We start from the raw sequence: 16742 nt of genomic DNA on the forward strand, positions 1-16742 counted from the left end.
TAATGTATAGGAATGAACACAGACTTTGCAGCCAGAACTGGGCTTCAATTCAGCTGCATGCCTCACTGGCTATATGACTTTAAGAAAATTACTCTCTGAGCTTTTTAGTTTTCGCATCTGTAAATGGGGAGAGTATGACCAATACATGGCTTTGTTATAAATATTAAATTAGGTGATATATGTCATGTGTTTATTATAATGCTTGCTTTATATGGGCACTCAATATTGCCATTGTTGCTCTTATTCAAGAAAACAGCAAAAAGACTTCTAATGTGCTTTGTGGCGAAGTCTAAATAATTTACTCTGAAAACCTAAAATGTTTACTTTAAAAATAATTCTTAAATGAGAAAATAATGCATCTCTTAGTTTCCTACGAAATTAGGAAACAAAACATCTGATATAACAGTCAGCATCTAGTAATAGGCATCTGAAAAAGTTGATCACATTTTAGAAGTAATAATTTTGATTTTTTTCTCTCTAATTAGAGCAATCATTTCTGGTTGTAACTCTAAGGGCGTAAGTAAATTAAATACTATTTTAAATATCAGGGATCAAATGCATCATTGATGGCTCCTGATCACCCAATAAGTCACTAATTGTTCAGTTCCTAGAATACAGAAAGTCCATTCAAAATGCAGACACATAGCATTTGCATAAGACATTGCTAATATGTTATCTATGTCAAAAACTTTGTAGTTATAAAATTTTATCAAAAAACTATGCATATCTACCACAACAACTACTATACAATAATTTTAAAGTGAAAAAGGACAGCATTCAACTAGGCACTGGCAATAGAAGCAACCAAATTGTCAGGCAGAGGATTTATTTGGGGTGTTTCTGAAACACATTTAATTGCCGAAAACTCACCAATTGAAAATTTGTAGTAAGGACCCAGCATGGGAAGAGTAGAATGGAAGAGAATACAAACAAAATGACAGCAGTGATGAAAGGTTAAAGGCAGGCAAAGAATACTATTTGTGTCTCAACTTCATAAAACTGAGGGCCATGCAGGCTTCAGAGGATGTAAGCAACAGCAGTGGGAGTGTTCACATATTCAAACACTGTACAAAGATTTAGTACAAAGTATTTGTTTTTCTTTAACCAGCTCTAAACCATGTGCATGTAAGCTCAGGCAAATAGATAGTGTGCAGATTAAGTTAGATTTCTGCTAAAAATAAACAGAAACAGAGAAAGGATTGCAGGTTATTCTTATGGATACCAATATGTACTGTAAATTTTAATTTAAGTTACTGAATGAGAGATTTATTAATGTTTTATAAACCAAATTATCACTCAATATTTGCTTGTTGTAAATTTCCTGATAGCATACTAACCTTAGGTAGTTTTTTAAAATTATTATTATTACCAGGACACATGAAAAGAATGTTTGAAAGTCACTGCCTCACCTGATGGATCAAAGGAGCTGCTGCTGGAAGTTGAAGGCGTTGTCCCAAAAGCTGCCTCAAAATTGGGCTGTAGCAGGTTATTCTGAGCTGGAGTCACTGGAGATGGGGAAGGGGCCATGAAAGAACCCCCAAATCCTGAAAAAAATGTTCCAAAAAAACATAAGCAGAAATAACATAAAGGTGGGTAAAGGCCATAAAAACAGAATTTAAAAAGTTACAGAAAAGTGAAAAGGAATTGATTGCATGTTGATTAGCAGTGAGTGAAACAGTAGCTCTAAAAAGTTGTTCAAGCATAATATTTTGATATCTGATATGCATTAATGAGAGATTTAATTTAATTAGAAATAAGATAGCACACAAGTATACCCTTATTAAGAGGAAACTATAGCAAGTAAATCTATTATTACAATGGAATATATAAAACAAAGAAGGTATCACTAGGGTTAAAATTCAGATACTGAAATTTTATGTTTCTTCAAATCATAATATCTGGTTTCAGAAAATGTTTACTGCAAATTATAATAAAATGCAAATACAAATCATAAAAATACACATCAAATCTTTAACATCTATCATACATGTTCTAGCCCCACTGCTGTTACCACCAGTGCAGATCCCTACAACACTGCTCTCTGGATTCATGAACAGTCATAGAGTGGGATGCAATCCTGTCTCTAGTCTAGATCTCCTCCAATCTAGTCTCCACAGTGCAGCCAGAGTGATCTTTCCAAGTGGAAAATGTTGACAAAGTTACTTCTCCAAAATCTTCTATCAGCTTCCCACAATTTTTCAATTCATATAATTTGAATTCCTTTGGATAGTGATCAGGTCCTTCTGTCTCCATCCACTGGCCCCTGCAGCAAGGCAGGCTGCAGCTGTGATCCGCCACTAGCAGTGTCAGATGCCTGCTCTGGGAGGAATTCCTTGCCCTCACACTGCTACCCACTACCAGCTGCACCCCACCCACATCCCCATATACATGCCGAGTATTCTCAGCACTTGGTACATGGCCCCATGCTACTCTCATTACATGTATTTATCCCCACTGCCCTGACTCCAACCCCAAGATGGCTTTATGAGGCCAGGAACTGTGTCTTCTTTTCATGTTTTTCCCACTAATATCCTGCATAGTGCCTAAAACACTGAATTAATGCTTATTAAATGAAGGACACTTTTGAATATAAAAGGTGAGGACAAATCAAAGACTACTGTAAAGTAATGCAACCTCAGATTAACTATTTATCCTTTGATGGTTAGAAGCAAAACATTTCTCTCAATCAACAAACAGAAACAGAAGCAGAGATCACTCTGTATTGCTGCTGAACAAAAATATACAACCTGTGAAGGAAGTGATTTCTTAACAAGACACAGGATGATGTTCTATTATAAAAGAATTTATTACTACTAGAAGTCATTCCTTTTTACAGCGTAAGTATATATTCCTTTCAAATCCAGTCACATTGTCTCTTCTTCACAAACTGCTTGCAAAAACAATGTTTCAGAAAACATTCTTAAGTTTACATTTCATAGAATCAATATATAATTTTGAAAATGATTTCCACTAAAATTCTCTACTATTTTCTAAAGAAGGTGGCAATGCTGTTCAAGTTATATTATTCCTAGAAATTGACAGTGATGTGGGTTTAGGCTTTCCTCATATGTGTATGAAAAAATTTTAATTTGGAAAAAAAGTTACTTATTAGATGATCTTTACAGTTCATGATGGCTACTTTAAGTGATTTTAGTATTTGAATGGCATAAGTATCATGTAACTTTCTTTACTGGAGAAGACATTCTCTAAATCAGTAAGAGCTTAGCCCAGCAAAGGTAGGTTAAAAGTAATTATTTTTGTGAATGTGACCATTTTGATTTTAGGAAGATTGGTAGCTGTATTAATGTTGATTTTTAAGAAACATTATCCTGCACCTCAAGTTGGAGTGTGTCTGGTTAATTAAATTATATTGTGATTCTCTTTCTATAGGTGAATGTAAAGACAATCTGACTCTTGACTTCTTAAAACTTGGCCACGGAAAGGACAATTTATTTTAGAATCACAGCAGATTAGTGTTGGAAAGGGCCTCAGGATCATCTGATTCAGTCCTGTCATCTCATGGCTAGAAGAAATGACTCAAAGAGAAGTTAACACACTGGTAAGATTCAGCAAAAAGAGGAAAAAGAGTGCATTTACCTAGGACACTCTGCTTAGTGCTATTTCCACTTTATGCTAAGATCACATCTATAGGTGAACCAATAAAGCTGTTCACTGAAAAAAACATAGTGCCTTCTCTAAGAAAATTAAAGGTAAAGCCAACATTGGCCTGGGGTTCACCAAGTGCCAGGCACTGTTCTAGGTTTCCTTTTTTAGGGTGAACCATATGAACGACACGAATCACTGATATTTGACTGTTTTGATCCTAGAAAACCAGCAGTTTTAAACGGTTCAATCTAAAACACACATTAGCTTATCTACTCTTTATAACAACCCCATGAAGTTCAAAGATGAGAAAGCTGAGGTCAGAGATGTTAAATAATTTGTATGAAGGCAAACGGTGGATCCAGGATTCCACACAGGAATTCTCCAGAGTCTGGACTCTTTGCCACTGTACCACACAGCCTCTTTCCCACATCCAGAAAAAATGCTGTAGTGGTAACCTTCCTATACATTTATAAAATTTTCGAGATCTGGCAGGATGACTTTTTCCCATTATACTTGGTTCTTATGAAGTAAGTGTCCTCACAAGCCTAGAATAATTAAACAGCTATTAGGTGATATAAAATGACCAATTGATTATGTCAAAAAATTGCTATAATGAAGAACTAAACAGGAACATTACAGACATTAATGAAGAGTTTGAGGAATTCCTCCTGGTAACTAACTGAAAAGTTTTAAGGCCCTGGAATAGAGTTAATAGGAAAATCTAAACAACTAATCTTTCTATGTGGTTCTAATTTATATTAAGAAAGATGTTTACACGGGTACAGTGGCTAATGCCAGTAATCCCAGCACTTGGGGAGAGGTTGTGGCAGAGGATCATTTAAGGCCAGGAGTTTGAGACTAGCCTGGTCAATATAGCAGACCTCATTTTATATATATATCTATATATATCTATACATATATATATAAAAGCCAGGGGGCATGATGGCACATGCCTGTAGTCCCAGCTGCTCAGGAGGCTGAAGTGGGAGGATTGCTTTAGCTCATCAGTTCTAAAGGCTGCAGTGAGCTATGTTCACACCAGTGCCCTCCAATTTATGCAACAGAGGGTGACTTTGTTGCTTAAAAAAATAAAAATAAAAACAAAAAGAAAGGTGCTCTATGGAATGGAATTGGAAACAGGGTAAGGCTTTTGTGTGTCCTGTAGTCATATTTGAACTGTCCTACATTATAACTGAAGAGCCAACTGTTTTCAGGTACTCAAGCATCTGTTGACACACTGCTTTTTAATCACAAATGATTAGTCTTATGAATGTATTGTTCTAAAAGGGAGTAGCCTAGACACTTAATGAAGTTCTATTGATTCAGATATAACAAATCTGACTGGCATAGTCTACATGGTCTATATAACACATCATATCGTTTCAGTTGTAAGAGTACAATTTTTTTTTTTTTTGAGATGTCTGTCTCGGTCTGTCACCAGGCTGGAGTGCAATAGCACCATCTCGACTCACTGCAATCTCCACCTCCTGGGTTCAAGGCATTCTCCTGCCTCAGCCTCCCAAGTAGCTGGAATTACAGGTGCATGCCACCACACCCAGGTAGTTTTTGTATTTTTAGTAGTGACGGGGTTTCACCATGTTGGCCAGCACAGTCTCAATCTCCTGACCTCGTGATCCACCTGCCTCGGCCTCCCAAAGTGCTGGGATTATAGGTGTGAGCCACTGTGCCTGGCCGCAAGAGTACAATTTTTTTTTTTAAATTTATTTATTATTATTATACTTTAAGTTGTAGGGTACATGTGCATAACGTGCAGGTTTGTTACATATGTATACTTGTGCCATGTTGGTCTGCTGCACCCATCAACTCGTCATTTACATCAGGTATAACTCCCAAGGCAATCCCTCCCCCCTCCCCCCTCCCCATGATAGGCCCCGGTGTGTGATGTTCCCCTTCCTGAGTCCAAGTGATCTCATTGTTCAGTTCCCACCTATGAGTGAGAACATGCGGTGTTTGGTTTTCTGTTCTTGTGATAGTTTGCTAAGAATGATGGTTTCCAGCTGCATCCATGTCCCTACAAAGGACGCAAACTCATCCTTTTTTATGGCTGCATAGTATTCCATGGTGTATATGTGCCACATTTTCTTAATCCAATCTGTCACTGATGGACATTTGGGTTGATTCCAAGTCTTTGCTATTGTGAATAGTGCTGCAATAAACATACGTGTGCATGTGTCTTTATAGCAGCATAATTTATAATCCTTTGGGTATATCCCCAGTAATGGGATGGCTGGGTCATATGGTACATCTAGTTCTAGATCCTTGAGGAATCGCCATACTGTTTTCCATAATGGTTGAACTAGTTTACAATCCCACCAACAGTGTAAAAGTGTTCCTATTTCTCCACATCCTCTCCAGCACCTGTTGTTTCCTGACTTTTTAATGATCGCCATTCTAACTGGTGTGAGATGGTATCTCATTGTGGTTTTGATTTGCATTTCTCTGATGGCCAGTGATGATGAGCATTTTTTCATGTGTCTGTTGGCTGTATGAATGTCTTCTTTTGAGAAATGTCTGTTCATATCCTTTGCCCACTTTTTGATGGGGTTGTTTGTTTTTTTCTTGTAAATTTGTTTGAGTTCTTTGTAGGTTCTGGATATTAGCCCTTTGTCAGATGAGAAGATTGCAAAAATTTTCTCCCATTCTGTAGGTTGCCTGTTCACTCTGATGGTAGTTTCTTTGCTGTGCAGAAGCTTTTTAGTTTAATGAGATCCCATTTGTCCATTTTGGCTTTTGCTGCCGTTGCTTTTGGTGTTTTAGACATGAAGTCTTTGCCCATGCCTATGTCCTGAATGGTACTACCTAGGTTTTCCTCTAGGGTTTTTATGGTATTAGGTCTAACATTTAAGTCTCTAATCCATCTTGAATTAATTTTTGTATAAGGAGTAAGGAAAGGATCCAGTTTCAGCTTTCTACTTATGGCTAGCCAATTTTCCCAGCACCATTTATTAAATAGGGAATCCTTTCCCCATTTCTTGTTTTTGTCACGTTTGTCAAAGATCAGATGGCTGTAGATGTGTGGTATTATTTCTGAGGACTCTGTTCTGTTCCATTGATCTATATCTCTGTTTTGGTACCAGTACCATGCTGTTTTGGTTCCTGTAGCCTTGTAGTATAGTTTGAAGTCAGGTAGCGTGATGCCTCCAGCTTTGTTCTTTTGACTTAGGATTGTCTTGGAGATGCGGGCTCTTTTTTGGTTCCATATGAACTTTAAAGCAGTTTTTTCCAATTCTGTGAAGAAACTCATTGGTAGCTTGATGGGGATGGCATTGAATCTATAAATAACCTTGGGCAGTATGGCCATTTTCACGATATTGATTCTTCCTATCCATGAGCATGGTATGTTCTTCCATTTGTTTATGTCCTCTTTGATTTCACTGAGCAGTGGTTTGTAGTTCTCCTTGAAGAGGTCCTTTACATCCCTTGTAAGTTGGATTCCTAGGTATTTTATTCTCTTTGAAGCAATTGTAAATGGGAGTTCATTCCTGATTTGGCTCTCTGTCTGTTACTGGTGTATAAGAATGCTTGTGATTTTTGCACATTAATTTTGTATCCTGAGACTTTGCTGAAGTTTCTTATCAACTTAAGGAGATTTTGGGCTGAGACAATGGGGTTTTCTAAATATACAATCATGTCATCTGCAAAGAGGGACAATTTGACTTCTTCTTTTCCTAACTGAATACCCTTGATTTCTTTCTCTTGCCTGATTGCCCTAGCCAGAACTTCCAACACTATGTTGAACAGGAGTGGTGAGAGAGGGCATCCCTGTCTTGTGCCAGTTTTCAAAGGGAATTTTTCCAGTTTTTGCCCATTCAGTATGATATTGGCTGTGGGTTTGTCATAAATAGCTCTTATTATTTTGAGGTACGTTCCATCAATACCGAATTTATTGAGAGTTTTTAGCATGAAGGGCTGTTGAATTTTGTCAAAGGCCTTTTCTACATCTATTGAGATAATCATGTGGTTCTTGTCTTTGGTTCTGTTTATATGCTGGATTATGTTTATTGATTTGCGAATGTTGAACCAGCCTTGCATCCCAGGGATGAAGCCCACTTGATCATGGTGGATAAGCTTTTTGATGTGCTGCTGAATCCGGTTTGCCAGTATTTTATTGCATCGATGTTCATCAGGGATATTGGTCTAAAATTCTCTTTTTTTGTTGTGTCTCTGCCAGGCTTTGGTATCAGGATGATGTTGGCCTCATAAAATGAGTTAGGGAGGATTCCCTCTTTTTCTATTGATTGGAATAGTTTCAGAAGGAATGGTACCAGCTTCTCCTTGTACCTCTGGTAGAATTCAGCTGTGAATCCATCTGGTCCTGGACTTTTTTTGGTTGGTAGGCTATTAATTATTGCCTCAATTTCAGAGCCTCCTATTGGTCTATTCAGGGATTCAACTTCTTCCTGGTTTAGTCTTGGAAGAGTGTAAGTGTCCAGGAAATTATCCATTTCTTCTAGGTTTTCCAGTTTATTTGCGTAGAGGTGTTTATAGTATTCTCTGATGGTAGTTTGTATTTCTGTGGGGTCGGTGGTGATATCCCCTTTTTCATTTTTAATTGCGTCGATTTGATTCTTCTCTCTTTTCTTCTTTATTAGTCTTGCTAGTGGTCTGTCAATTTTGTTGATCTTTTCAAAAAACCAACTCCTGGATTCATTGATTTTTTGGAGGGTTTTTTGTGTCTCTATCTCCTTCAGTTCTGCTCTGATCTTAGTTATTTCTAGCCTTCTGCTAGCTTTCGAATGTGTTTGCTCTTGCTTCTCTAGTTCTTTTAATTGCGATGTTAGAGTGTCAATTTTAGATCTTTCCTGCTTTCTCTTGTGGGCATTTAGTGCTATAAATTTCCCTCTACACACTGCTTTAAATGTGTCCCAGAGATTCTGGTATGTTGTATCTTTGTTCTCATTGGTTTCAAAGAACATCTTTATTTCTGCCTTCATTTCATTATGTACCCAGTAGTCATTCAGGAGCAGGTTGTTCAGTTTCCATGTAGTTGAGCGGTTTTGATTGACTTTCTTAGTCCTGAGTTCTAGTTTGATTGCACTGTGGTCTGAGAGACAGTTTGTTATAATTTCTGTTCTTGTACATTTGCTGAGGAGTGCTTTACTTCCAATTATATGGTCAATTTTGGAGTAAGTACGATGTGGTGCTGAGAAGAATGTATATTCTGTTGATTTGGGGTGGAGAGTTCTATAGATGTCTATTAGGTCTGCTTGCTGCAGAGATGAGTTCAATTCCTGGATATCCTTGTTAACTTTCTGTCTTGTTGATCTGTCTAATGTTGACAGTGGAGTGTTGACGTCTCCCATTATTATTGTATGGGAGTCTAAGTCTCTTTGTAAGTCTCTAAGGACTTGCTTTATGAATCTGGGTGCTCCTGTATTGGGTGCATATATATTTAGGATAGTTAGCTCTTCCTGTTGAATTGATCCCTTTACCATTATGTAATGGCCTTCTTTGTCTCTTTTGATCTTTGATGGTTTAAAGTCTCTTTTATCAGAGACTAGGATTGCAACCCCAGCTTTTTTTTGTTCTCCATTTGCTTGGTAAATCTTCCTCCATCCCTTTATTTTGAGCCTATGTATGTCTCTGCGTATGAGATGGGTCTCCTGAATACAGCAGACTGATGGGTCTTGACTCTTTATCCAGTTTGCCAGTCTGTGTCTTTTCATTGGAGCATTTAGTCCATTTACATTTAAGGTTAAGATTGTTATGTGTGAACTTGATCCTGCCATTATGATATTAACTGGTTATTTTGCTCATTAGTTGATGCAGTTTCTTCCTAGTCTCGATGGTCTTTACATTTTGGCATGTTTTTGCAATGGCTGGTACCGGTTGTTCCTTTCCATGTTGAGTGCTTCCTTCAGGGTCTCTTGTAAGGCAGGCCTAGTGGTGACAAAATCTCTAAGCATTTGCTTATCTGTAAAGGATTTTATTTCTCCTTCACTTATGAAACCTAGTTTGGCTGGATATGAAATTCTGGGTTTAAAATTCTTTTCTTTAAGAATGTTGAATATTGGCCCCCACTCTCTTCTGGCTTGGAGAGTTTCTGCCGAGAGATCTGCTGTGAGTCTGATGGGCTTCCCTTTGTGGGTAACCCGACCTTTCTCTCTGGCTGCCCTTAAGATTTTTTCCTTCATTTCAACTTTGGTGAATCTGGCAATTATGTGTCTTGGAGTTGCTCTTCTCGAGGAGTATCTTTGTGGCGTTCTCTGTATTTCCTGGATTTGAATGTTGGCCTGCCCTACTAGGTTGGGGAAGTTCTCCTGGATGATATCCTGAAGAGTGTTTTCCAACTTGGTTCCATTTTCTCCCTCACTTTCAGGCACCCCAATCAGACGTAGATTTGGTCTCTTTACATAATCCCATACTTCTTGCAGGCTTTGTTCATTTCTTTTTCTTCTTTTTTCTTTTGGTTTCTCTTCTCGCTTCATTTCATTCATTTGATCCTCAATCGCTGATACTCTTTCTTCCAGTTGATCGAGTCGGTTACTGAAGCTTGTGCATTTGTCACGTATTTCTCGTGTCATGGTTTTCATCTCTTTCATTTCGTTTATGACCTTCTCTGCATTAATTACTCTAGCCATCAATTCTTCCACTATTTTTTCAAGATTTTTAGTTTCTTTGCGCTGGGTACGTAATTCCTCCTTTAGCTCTGAGAAATTTGATGGACTGAAGCCTTCTTTTCTCACCTCGTCAAAGTCATTCTCCGTCCAGCTTTGATCCATTGCTGGCGATGAGCTGCGCTCCTTTGCCGGGGGAGATGCGCTCTTATTTTTTGAATTTCCAGCTTTTCTGCCCTGCTTTTTCCCCATCTTTGTGGTTTTATCTGCCTCTGGTCTTTGATGATGGTGATGTACTGATGGGGTTTTGGTGTAGGTGTCCTTCCTGTTTGATAGTTTTCCTTCTAACAGTCAGGACCCTCAGCTGTAGGTCTGTTGGAGATTGCTTGAGGTCCACTCCAGACCCTGTTTGCCTGGGTATCAGCAGCAGAGGCTGCAGAAGATAGAATATTGCTGAACAGCGAGTGTACCTGTCTGATTCTTGCTTTGGAAGCTTCCTCTCAGGGGTGTACTCCACCCTGTGAGGTGTGGGGTGTCAGACTGCCCCTAGTGGGGGATGTCTCCCAGTTAGGCTACTCAGGGGTCAGGGACCCACTTGAGCAGGCAGTCTGTCCCTTCTCAGATCTCAACCTCCGTGTTGGGAGATCCACTGCTCTCTTCAAAGCTGTCAGACAGAGTCGTTTGCGTCTGCAGAGGTTTCTGCTGCTTTTTTGTTGTTGTTGTTGTTGTTGTTGTTGTGTAGCTGTGCGCTGTCCCCAGAGGTGGAGTCTACAGAGACAGGCAGGTTTCCTTGAGCTGCTGTGAGCTCCACCCAGTTGGAGCTTCCCAGCAGCTTTGTTTACCTACTTAAGCCTCAGCAATGGCGGGCGCCCCTCCCCCAGCCTCGCTGCTGCCTTGCCGGTAGATCACAGACTGCTGTGCTAGCAATGAGGGAGGCTCCGTGGGCGTGGGACCCTCCCGGCCAGGTGTGGGATATGATCTCCTGGTGTGCCTGTTTGCTTAAAGCGCAATATTGGGGTGGGAGTTACCCGATTTTCCAGGTGTTGTGTGTCTCAGTTCCCCTGGCTAGGAAAAGGGATTCCCTTCCCCCTTGTGCTTCCCAGGTGAGTCAATGCCTCGCCCTGCTTCAGCTCTCGCTGGTCGGGCTGCAGCAGCTGACCAGCACGGATCGTCCGGCACTCCCCAGTGAGATGAACCCAGTACCTCAGTTGAAAATGCAGAAATCACCGGTCTTCTGTGTGGCTCGCGCTGGGAGTTGGAGACTGGAGCTGTTCCTATTCGGCCATCTTGCTCCGCCAGGAAGAGTACAATTTTAATACTATTGCTACAGACACTCCCACACAGGATGATAGAATTGATCCTCTGTAGACCTTTACCCTTTAGAGGAAATTTTTACTTTTTAATTCCACACTGGGCATGTTTGTATTTTAAATTCAGTTCAAGGACTTCTGTGACTCATTTTAAGCAATTAATGTGGTTAAGAGAACAAATGCAAAACTACAAAGAGCCTCATAGGCTGGACCATATAGTCCCCTGTCTTTGCAACTAAAGATAGGATGTGAAATACTCTTATACTAGTACAGATTTATGGTGCAGTCACCCTAAAATTGTGTCTATTATGGAAAAACATGGTTGTCCTGCTTGATGCCAACCTCAGATATTAGGCATATTCCTCAACACACCTAACTTCCTTAACAGTCCATTTTTACCTTTGTCATCCAGTAATCTGCCTCTAGCTTTCAAACATATATATTTTCAATTGGTATATTTTGAGCAGAGTTTGACAGCTTTAAGCTTCACTGTATGAAATACTTACTTTTATTATTTAAAAACTTAACTTTCAAGTTTTTATTCAGATGCTACCTGAGATATGGATAATATCTGTATCCTACCAGTAATCTCAATGGCTTAGAGAGAATTACTCATTGTTGCTATGGATTCTCCTCTCTGCTTCCTCCTCTCCCCATTACTCCCTTTCTTCATCATTTTGAGAATGATTTTTCTAGTCTGGCCTCATTGGAAGTTGTCTCCTCCAGAATTTTTTATCATTTCACTATATTGCATGCACCAAACACCTTAAAATTTTTACTCAAGGGGTAGAAGACGACTAAGGCAATATTTCAAGTGCTGTTTAATTCTGGAATTGCTATTATCTGACAGTTCTCGAACTGAATTTGAATAAAGAAGAATAATAGTTTTTATGACAGATAGGTTCATTTTCAAGAGACTATCCACTTAGTCTTTGTTTTCAAGTTTCAAAATACATACCAATTTTTAATAAAGCCTTCTCCTCAATTTTAAAATGGTTCTTAATTTTTAGTTTAAAATCTCTAAAATCATTTTAACATTTAATTATATCATATATTTACTGCCTTATCTTTATGATTCACATGTAAATACATTCCCTCAAAAAAATGTAATCTTAGCCATGGGGTAAGAGTCCTTAGTCCAGTGACCAAGGTTCCCTTTGAACAGTCTAAACCTCCCATGACAGTGTCTGCATATTATTATTTTTTCATTCTTTCTCAAAACAGTTTTATTACTAACAGACAATCACAGGATTTTAGAGAATCTGTTTCTCTCTTCTTTCTCTCTGATTCTGATCATATTTGTGGGCTTGTTAACCATGACTAGGCTCACTTATTTATTTATTTTTAAAAAAATCCTCTTAGTTTCAATAGACTCTGGACTTAGCTGATTCTTCCCCCAAATAAACACAGACACAACTATAATACAAATGCTAAGCTTCACTGCAAATTACTATACACAGTGCCCCCAAATATTTGTCCTACTTAATATGCATTAAACAAAAAATGTATGAGAATTGTGAAAACTCAGGAACAACCAATTGTCAGCTAGGTTACATATATAAATGTGACGGTGGTTTTATATTGTGTTTATTAGCAGAAAGTTTTTCATTTTTCTTTTTTTTTTTTTTTTGGCTAGGAAAGCTGCTCCTAGTTCACAGGATAGAATTATATTAATATTCCATGATGTTCTTTAGTGAGAACATGACTTCCTTATGCTTTGATACTTGAACAAGTGTGAGAAATCTTTTTCTATAAGAAAACAGGGAAGTATGAAAAATTAGCCCCCCAAATTAAGCCCTACAGAAATTAAAAGTAAGTTAAAATTTCTTACACTAGTTTTTTTTTTTTTTTTTTCTTGTAGAGACTAGGGTTTCACCATGTTGGCCAGGCTAGCTCGAACTCCTGACTTCAAGTGATCTGCCCATCTCGGCCTCCCAAAGTGATGGGATTATGATTGTGAGACACTGTGCCAAAGCCCTTATATCAGGATATAAGGTGAAATAATAGTTTACATTGTGCCAAATAAATCAGGCACTGACATGTGTATACATTAAATTACAAGAATTGTTTTGAAAGCAAATGAGACATTAAAACTCACCTATACTGATTTACATTGAATATTAATTTATTTAAATAGAAAAGAAGAAAGAAAGTGTACACAATATATAACTTTTCCTATCACTGAAAGAGTCACAAGAAGATGCAGTAGAAGAAATGGAAAGTGTACAGTAAATGAGACCTATGTAGATGATATTGGGTACTTTCATTGCTCATTTTCTCCTCTTTTTTACCCCATTTTAATAAGACTTCAAAATGGACAACACAACTGAATCATTTTATTTTTTGTAAAGTGAACTAACATACTTTTGTTGTACACTTCCCCTGCGGGACCTGTCCATGCAAGCTGTGCAGTTGTGGCACAGGTATGTGCAGTTACACCTGGCAGCAGGTGACAAACCCCTTCAGGCTTGTTCTAGATGTGTTTTTAGATCTTATTATGGACCCCAAGGTCAAACCTCTTGGCTCTGTTACTGACCTCTGACTTGGAATTGAATGGGAACACTCCTTTTTCCCACAGGCTTTGGCCTTTCAGCTCCAGTTTCCAGTGTCCTGGGCTCTTTTGGAAACACAATATCTCAGGTTCTAGCCTTGGAGGGCATAGAGGGCCACAATGCAGGAGGACCCTGGAGTAGACAGTGTGGCTGTGCAGCACTGGAGATGGTCAACAGTGGCTGACCGCTCTGCCAGGCTCCTGTCTGGTAGGCTTCAAATCCCCATTTGAGATCTGTGGCAGGGGATGGGTTACCCAGGAGAGAAAGAAAGAATTCACAGGTTTCTGTGAAAGGCCAGAGCATTTGATTTTATGGGCCGTTTTAACCTTAACTATAACTTCAAAGCGAAATGTTTGTAATCGCTAATCTCATTTTAAAGTTAACAAGGTCATGATCCCCCAAATAGCTATGAAAACTATGCTATTTCTGTGGCATATTAAAATCTTATTGCTGAACCCCCAAAATGTGTATGAAGTTTAGTGGTTTAGTAAGAGTTTGAAAGTTTCTGTAGCCAATTTGAAGCTTATATAAGAATATCTAGGCCTGGAGAAAAGCCAGGCAAACGAGTGGTTTATTTCACCAAGTAACCAGCTGTGGTTTGTGTTAAGTATACTGCCTCTTATTATCTCTGCAACTTCCAAAGTTCTCAGAAATATCATGGTGGGTCCCTGGTTCTTCAATGTTGAGGAAAATACCTAGTGGTAGTCACTGGTATGAGTGGTTTCAGCACACAAAACTGTCATGTTTGATCAAGGTAGTCTGGAAAGGATGGGAAAGACACTAGAGAACTATTGCCTCTGGGAAAGACTGTTAAATAGCCAGTCTGAATTACCCATGGAAGGAAAGGCTAACAGCTGGGCTATGACTACCTGCTTCAGCTTCCTGAGGAAAGATTTTACCTCAACTTAAACTTCTTACAACTCTGAAGGCTGATGAGGATCCTTTAGGATCTGCCATTACTCACTACTAATCCAAGAATAAATGTTCCTTAGCTTGCTGTACCTGGTGCCAGGACTGTTTATTGTATAACTTGTAATTTTATGGGCTATATCCATACTAAAAAAGGGAACTATTCATATGTTCTATCAAGGTCTACATGGCTAGCACTAGCACAGTATTTAAGATGTAAGACTTCAGACATGCATGGCAGCTTCCCAGTGGTGATGTGACCTATGCTCTTGTCAGTCCCTTGTCAACCTTAGGACCAAAATTCATCCCTTGTGGTGACTGTGGAGGGACCTCAGAATCTGCATCTGAGTGAATGAGTGCTCTGTGATACTACTGTTGTGCTTCCTGTTACGTACTCTTCTAAGTAAAATCAGAGTAAGATAAGCCAACAATATCTTGTGAGTTTGACTAATAATCTGAACTTAAACTTACTACTGTGGTCTTGCAACTGGTCTTTCATAATGCTTTGCTTATGAAAATAATAATTTCTAGGTCAAGGCTATCACTAAGCACAACTCTGTCTTGCTCCCAAGGAAGACCAATAGTTGGCTTTTACCATTTTTGAGTCCTTGAACTGTTTCCTTTTATCATATATATACTACCTGGGCCACAAGCAGTAATCCTAGGCAAACTGTACCAATCTATTTCACACTATGACCCTGTTGAACTGAGATCACCCCATGTGCTTTCACATAGAAAAATGATCAGCTTGTTAAAAAAAAAAAAAAAAAAAAAAAAAAGGTGGTCTATGTAATAGCAGTTTTGACCCAATGGTAGGAGTCTATAACAGTTTCTCGTGGAGTGATTCATATATTATGAAACCTATTTTCAAACATCATGGTACATTTCCCCACAAATTCCTTTAAAAAAATATGGGCATAGACATTCCAAGACAAAAATTGTTACATAAGCATATTACCTTTTAAATAATCTAAAGGAAACATGTTGACTGAAACTAAGGCAGATTTGGAGCATCCAAGAAGCCACAAAAGTGGCTTGTATACAGCTGCAATTTTAAGACTAATTTCATAAACCCTGAGAAATAATCAAACTTCTATTGTACAATGACTTAATTTTCAATTTCATGTCTTTTAAAATTATTTTTAAAAAATAATTTCAATTTTGTTTCAGATTTGGGGGGGCAAGTACAAATTTGTTACATGGATGTATTACGTGATGCTGAAGTTCGGAGTATGATTGATCCTGTCACCCAAGTAATAAGCATAGTACCCAATATTCAGTTTTTCAATCCTTTGCCCCCTCCCTCAATTTCATGTCTTGAAAGAAAAAGAAAACATGCACCCTGTAATTTATGTAATTTTTATAATTGTTACTTATAAAAATATATCCAAATTTAATTTCTACAAAATACCATTTTAATTGAATTACCAGCTAGTAGGTCTGCCGATGCTGATGAACTAGAAGCAGCCTGAGATGCAGGTTGGGGTTCAGAAGCACTACTTCCAAACGCATCTATCCATTGTGCAGCAGAAAAGTAAGAAAGCGTAAAAAGTAAGTACAGTAAGGAATTTAAGTATTATGTAGAGAAATGCAGAGACATGACAGTGTACAGTGAGCTTGTCTTTTGTGGGTGTGTGAAATGATCACATGAATTGAATTATGCTCCCACAGAGGTATTCTCTCAAAAAGAGTTCTAAAATATTAACAAGTAAAGGGAATTCTTTTTTTTTTTTTTTTTTTAAGAATAAAATTTTTGGACCAAACCCTGTCATCTGTCAAAACAGAAG

The 16742-nt window shown here is 38.4% G+C and overlaps 1 protein-coding gene across 1 annotated transcript in view; it reads right to left on the reverse strand.

Moving 5' to 3' along the window:
• SNAP91 (synaptosome associated protein 91) overlaps positions 1-16742 on the reverse strand; it is a 174399-nt gene that overhangs the window by 27389 nt on the left and 130268 nt on the right. Inside the window, exons 20-21 of the mRNA XM_025382349.1 lie at positions 16384-16467; positions 1410-1544 (exon numbers count right to left, since the gene is read on the reverse strand). Coding sequence (XP_025238134.1) covers positions 1410-1544; positions 16384-16467 — 219 coding nt within the window. The remainder of the gene's footprint in view (positions 1-1409; positions 1545-16383; positions 16468-16742) is intronic.

Source organism: Theropithecus gelada, chromosome 4, assembly GCF_003255815.1.
Source record: "Theropithecus gelada isolate Dixy chromosome 4, Tgel_1.0, whole genome shotgun sequence".
In the NCBI taxonomy this organism is placed as follows: Eukaryota; Metazoa; Chordata; class Mammalia; order Primates; family Cercopithecidae; genus Theropithecus; species Theropithecus gelada.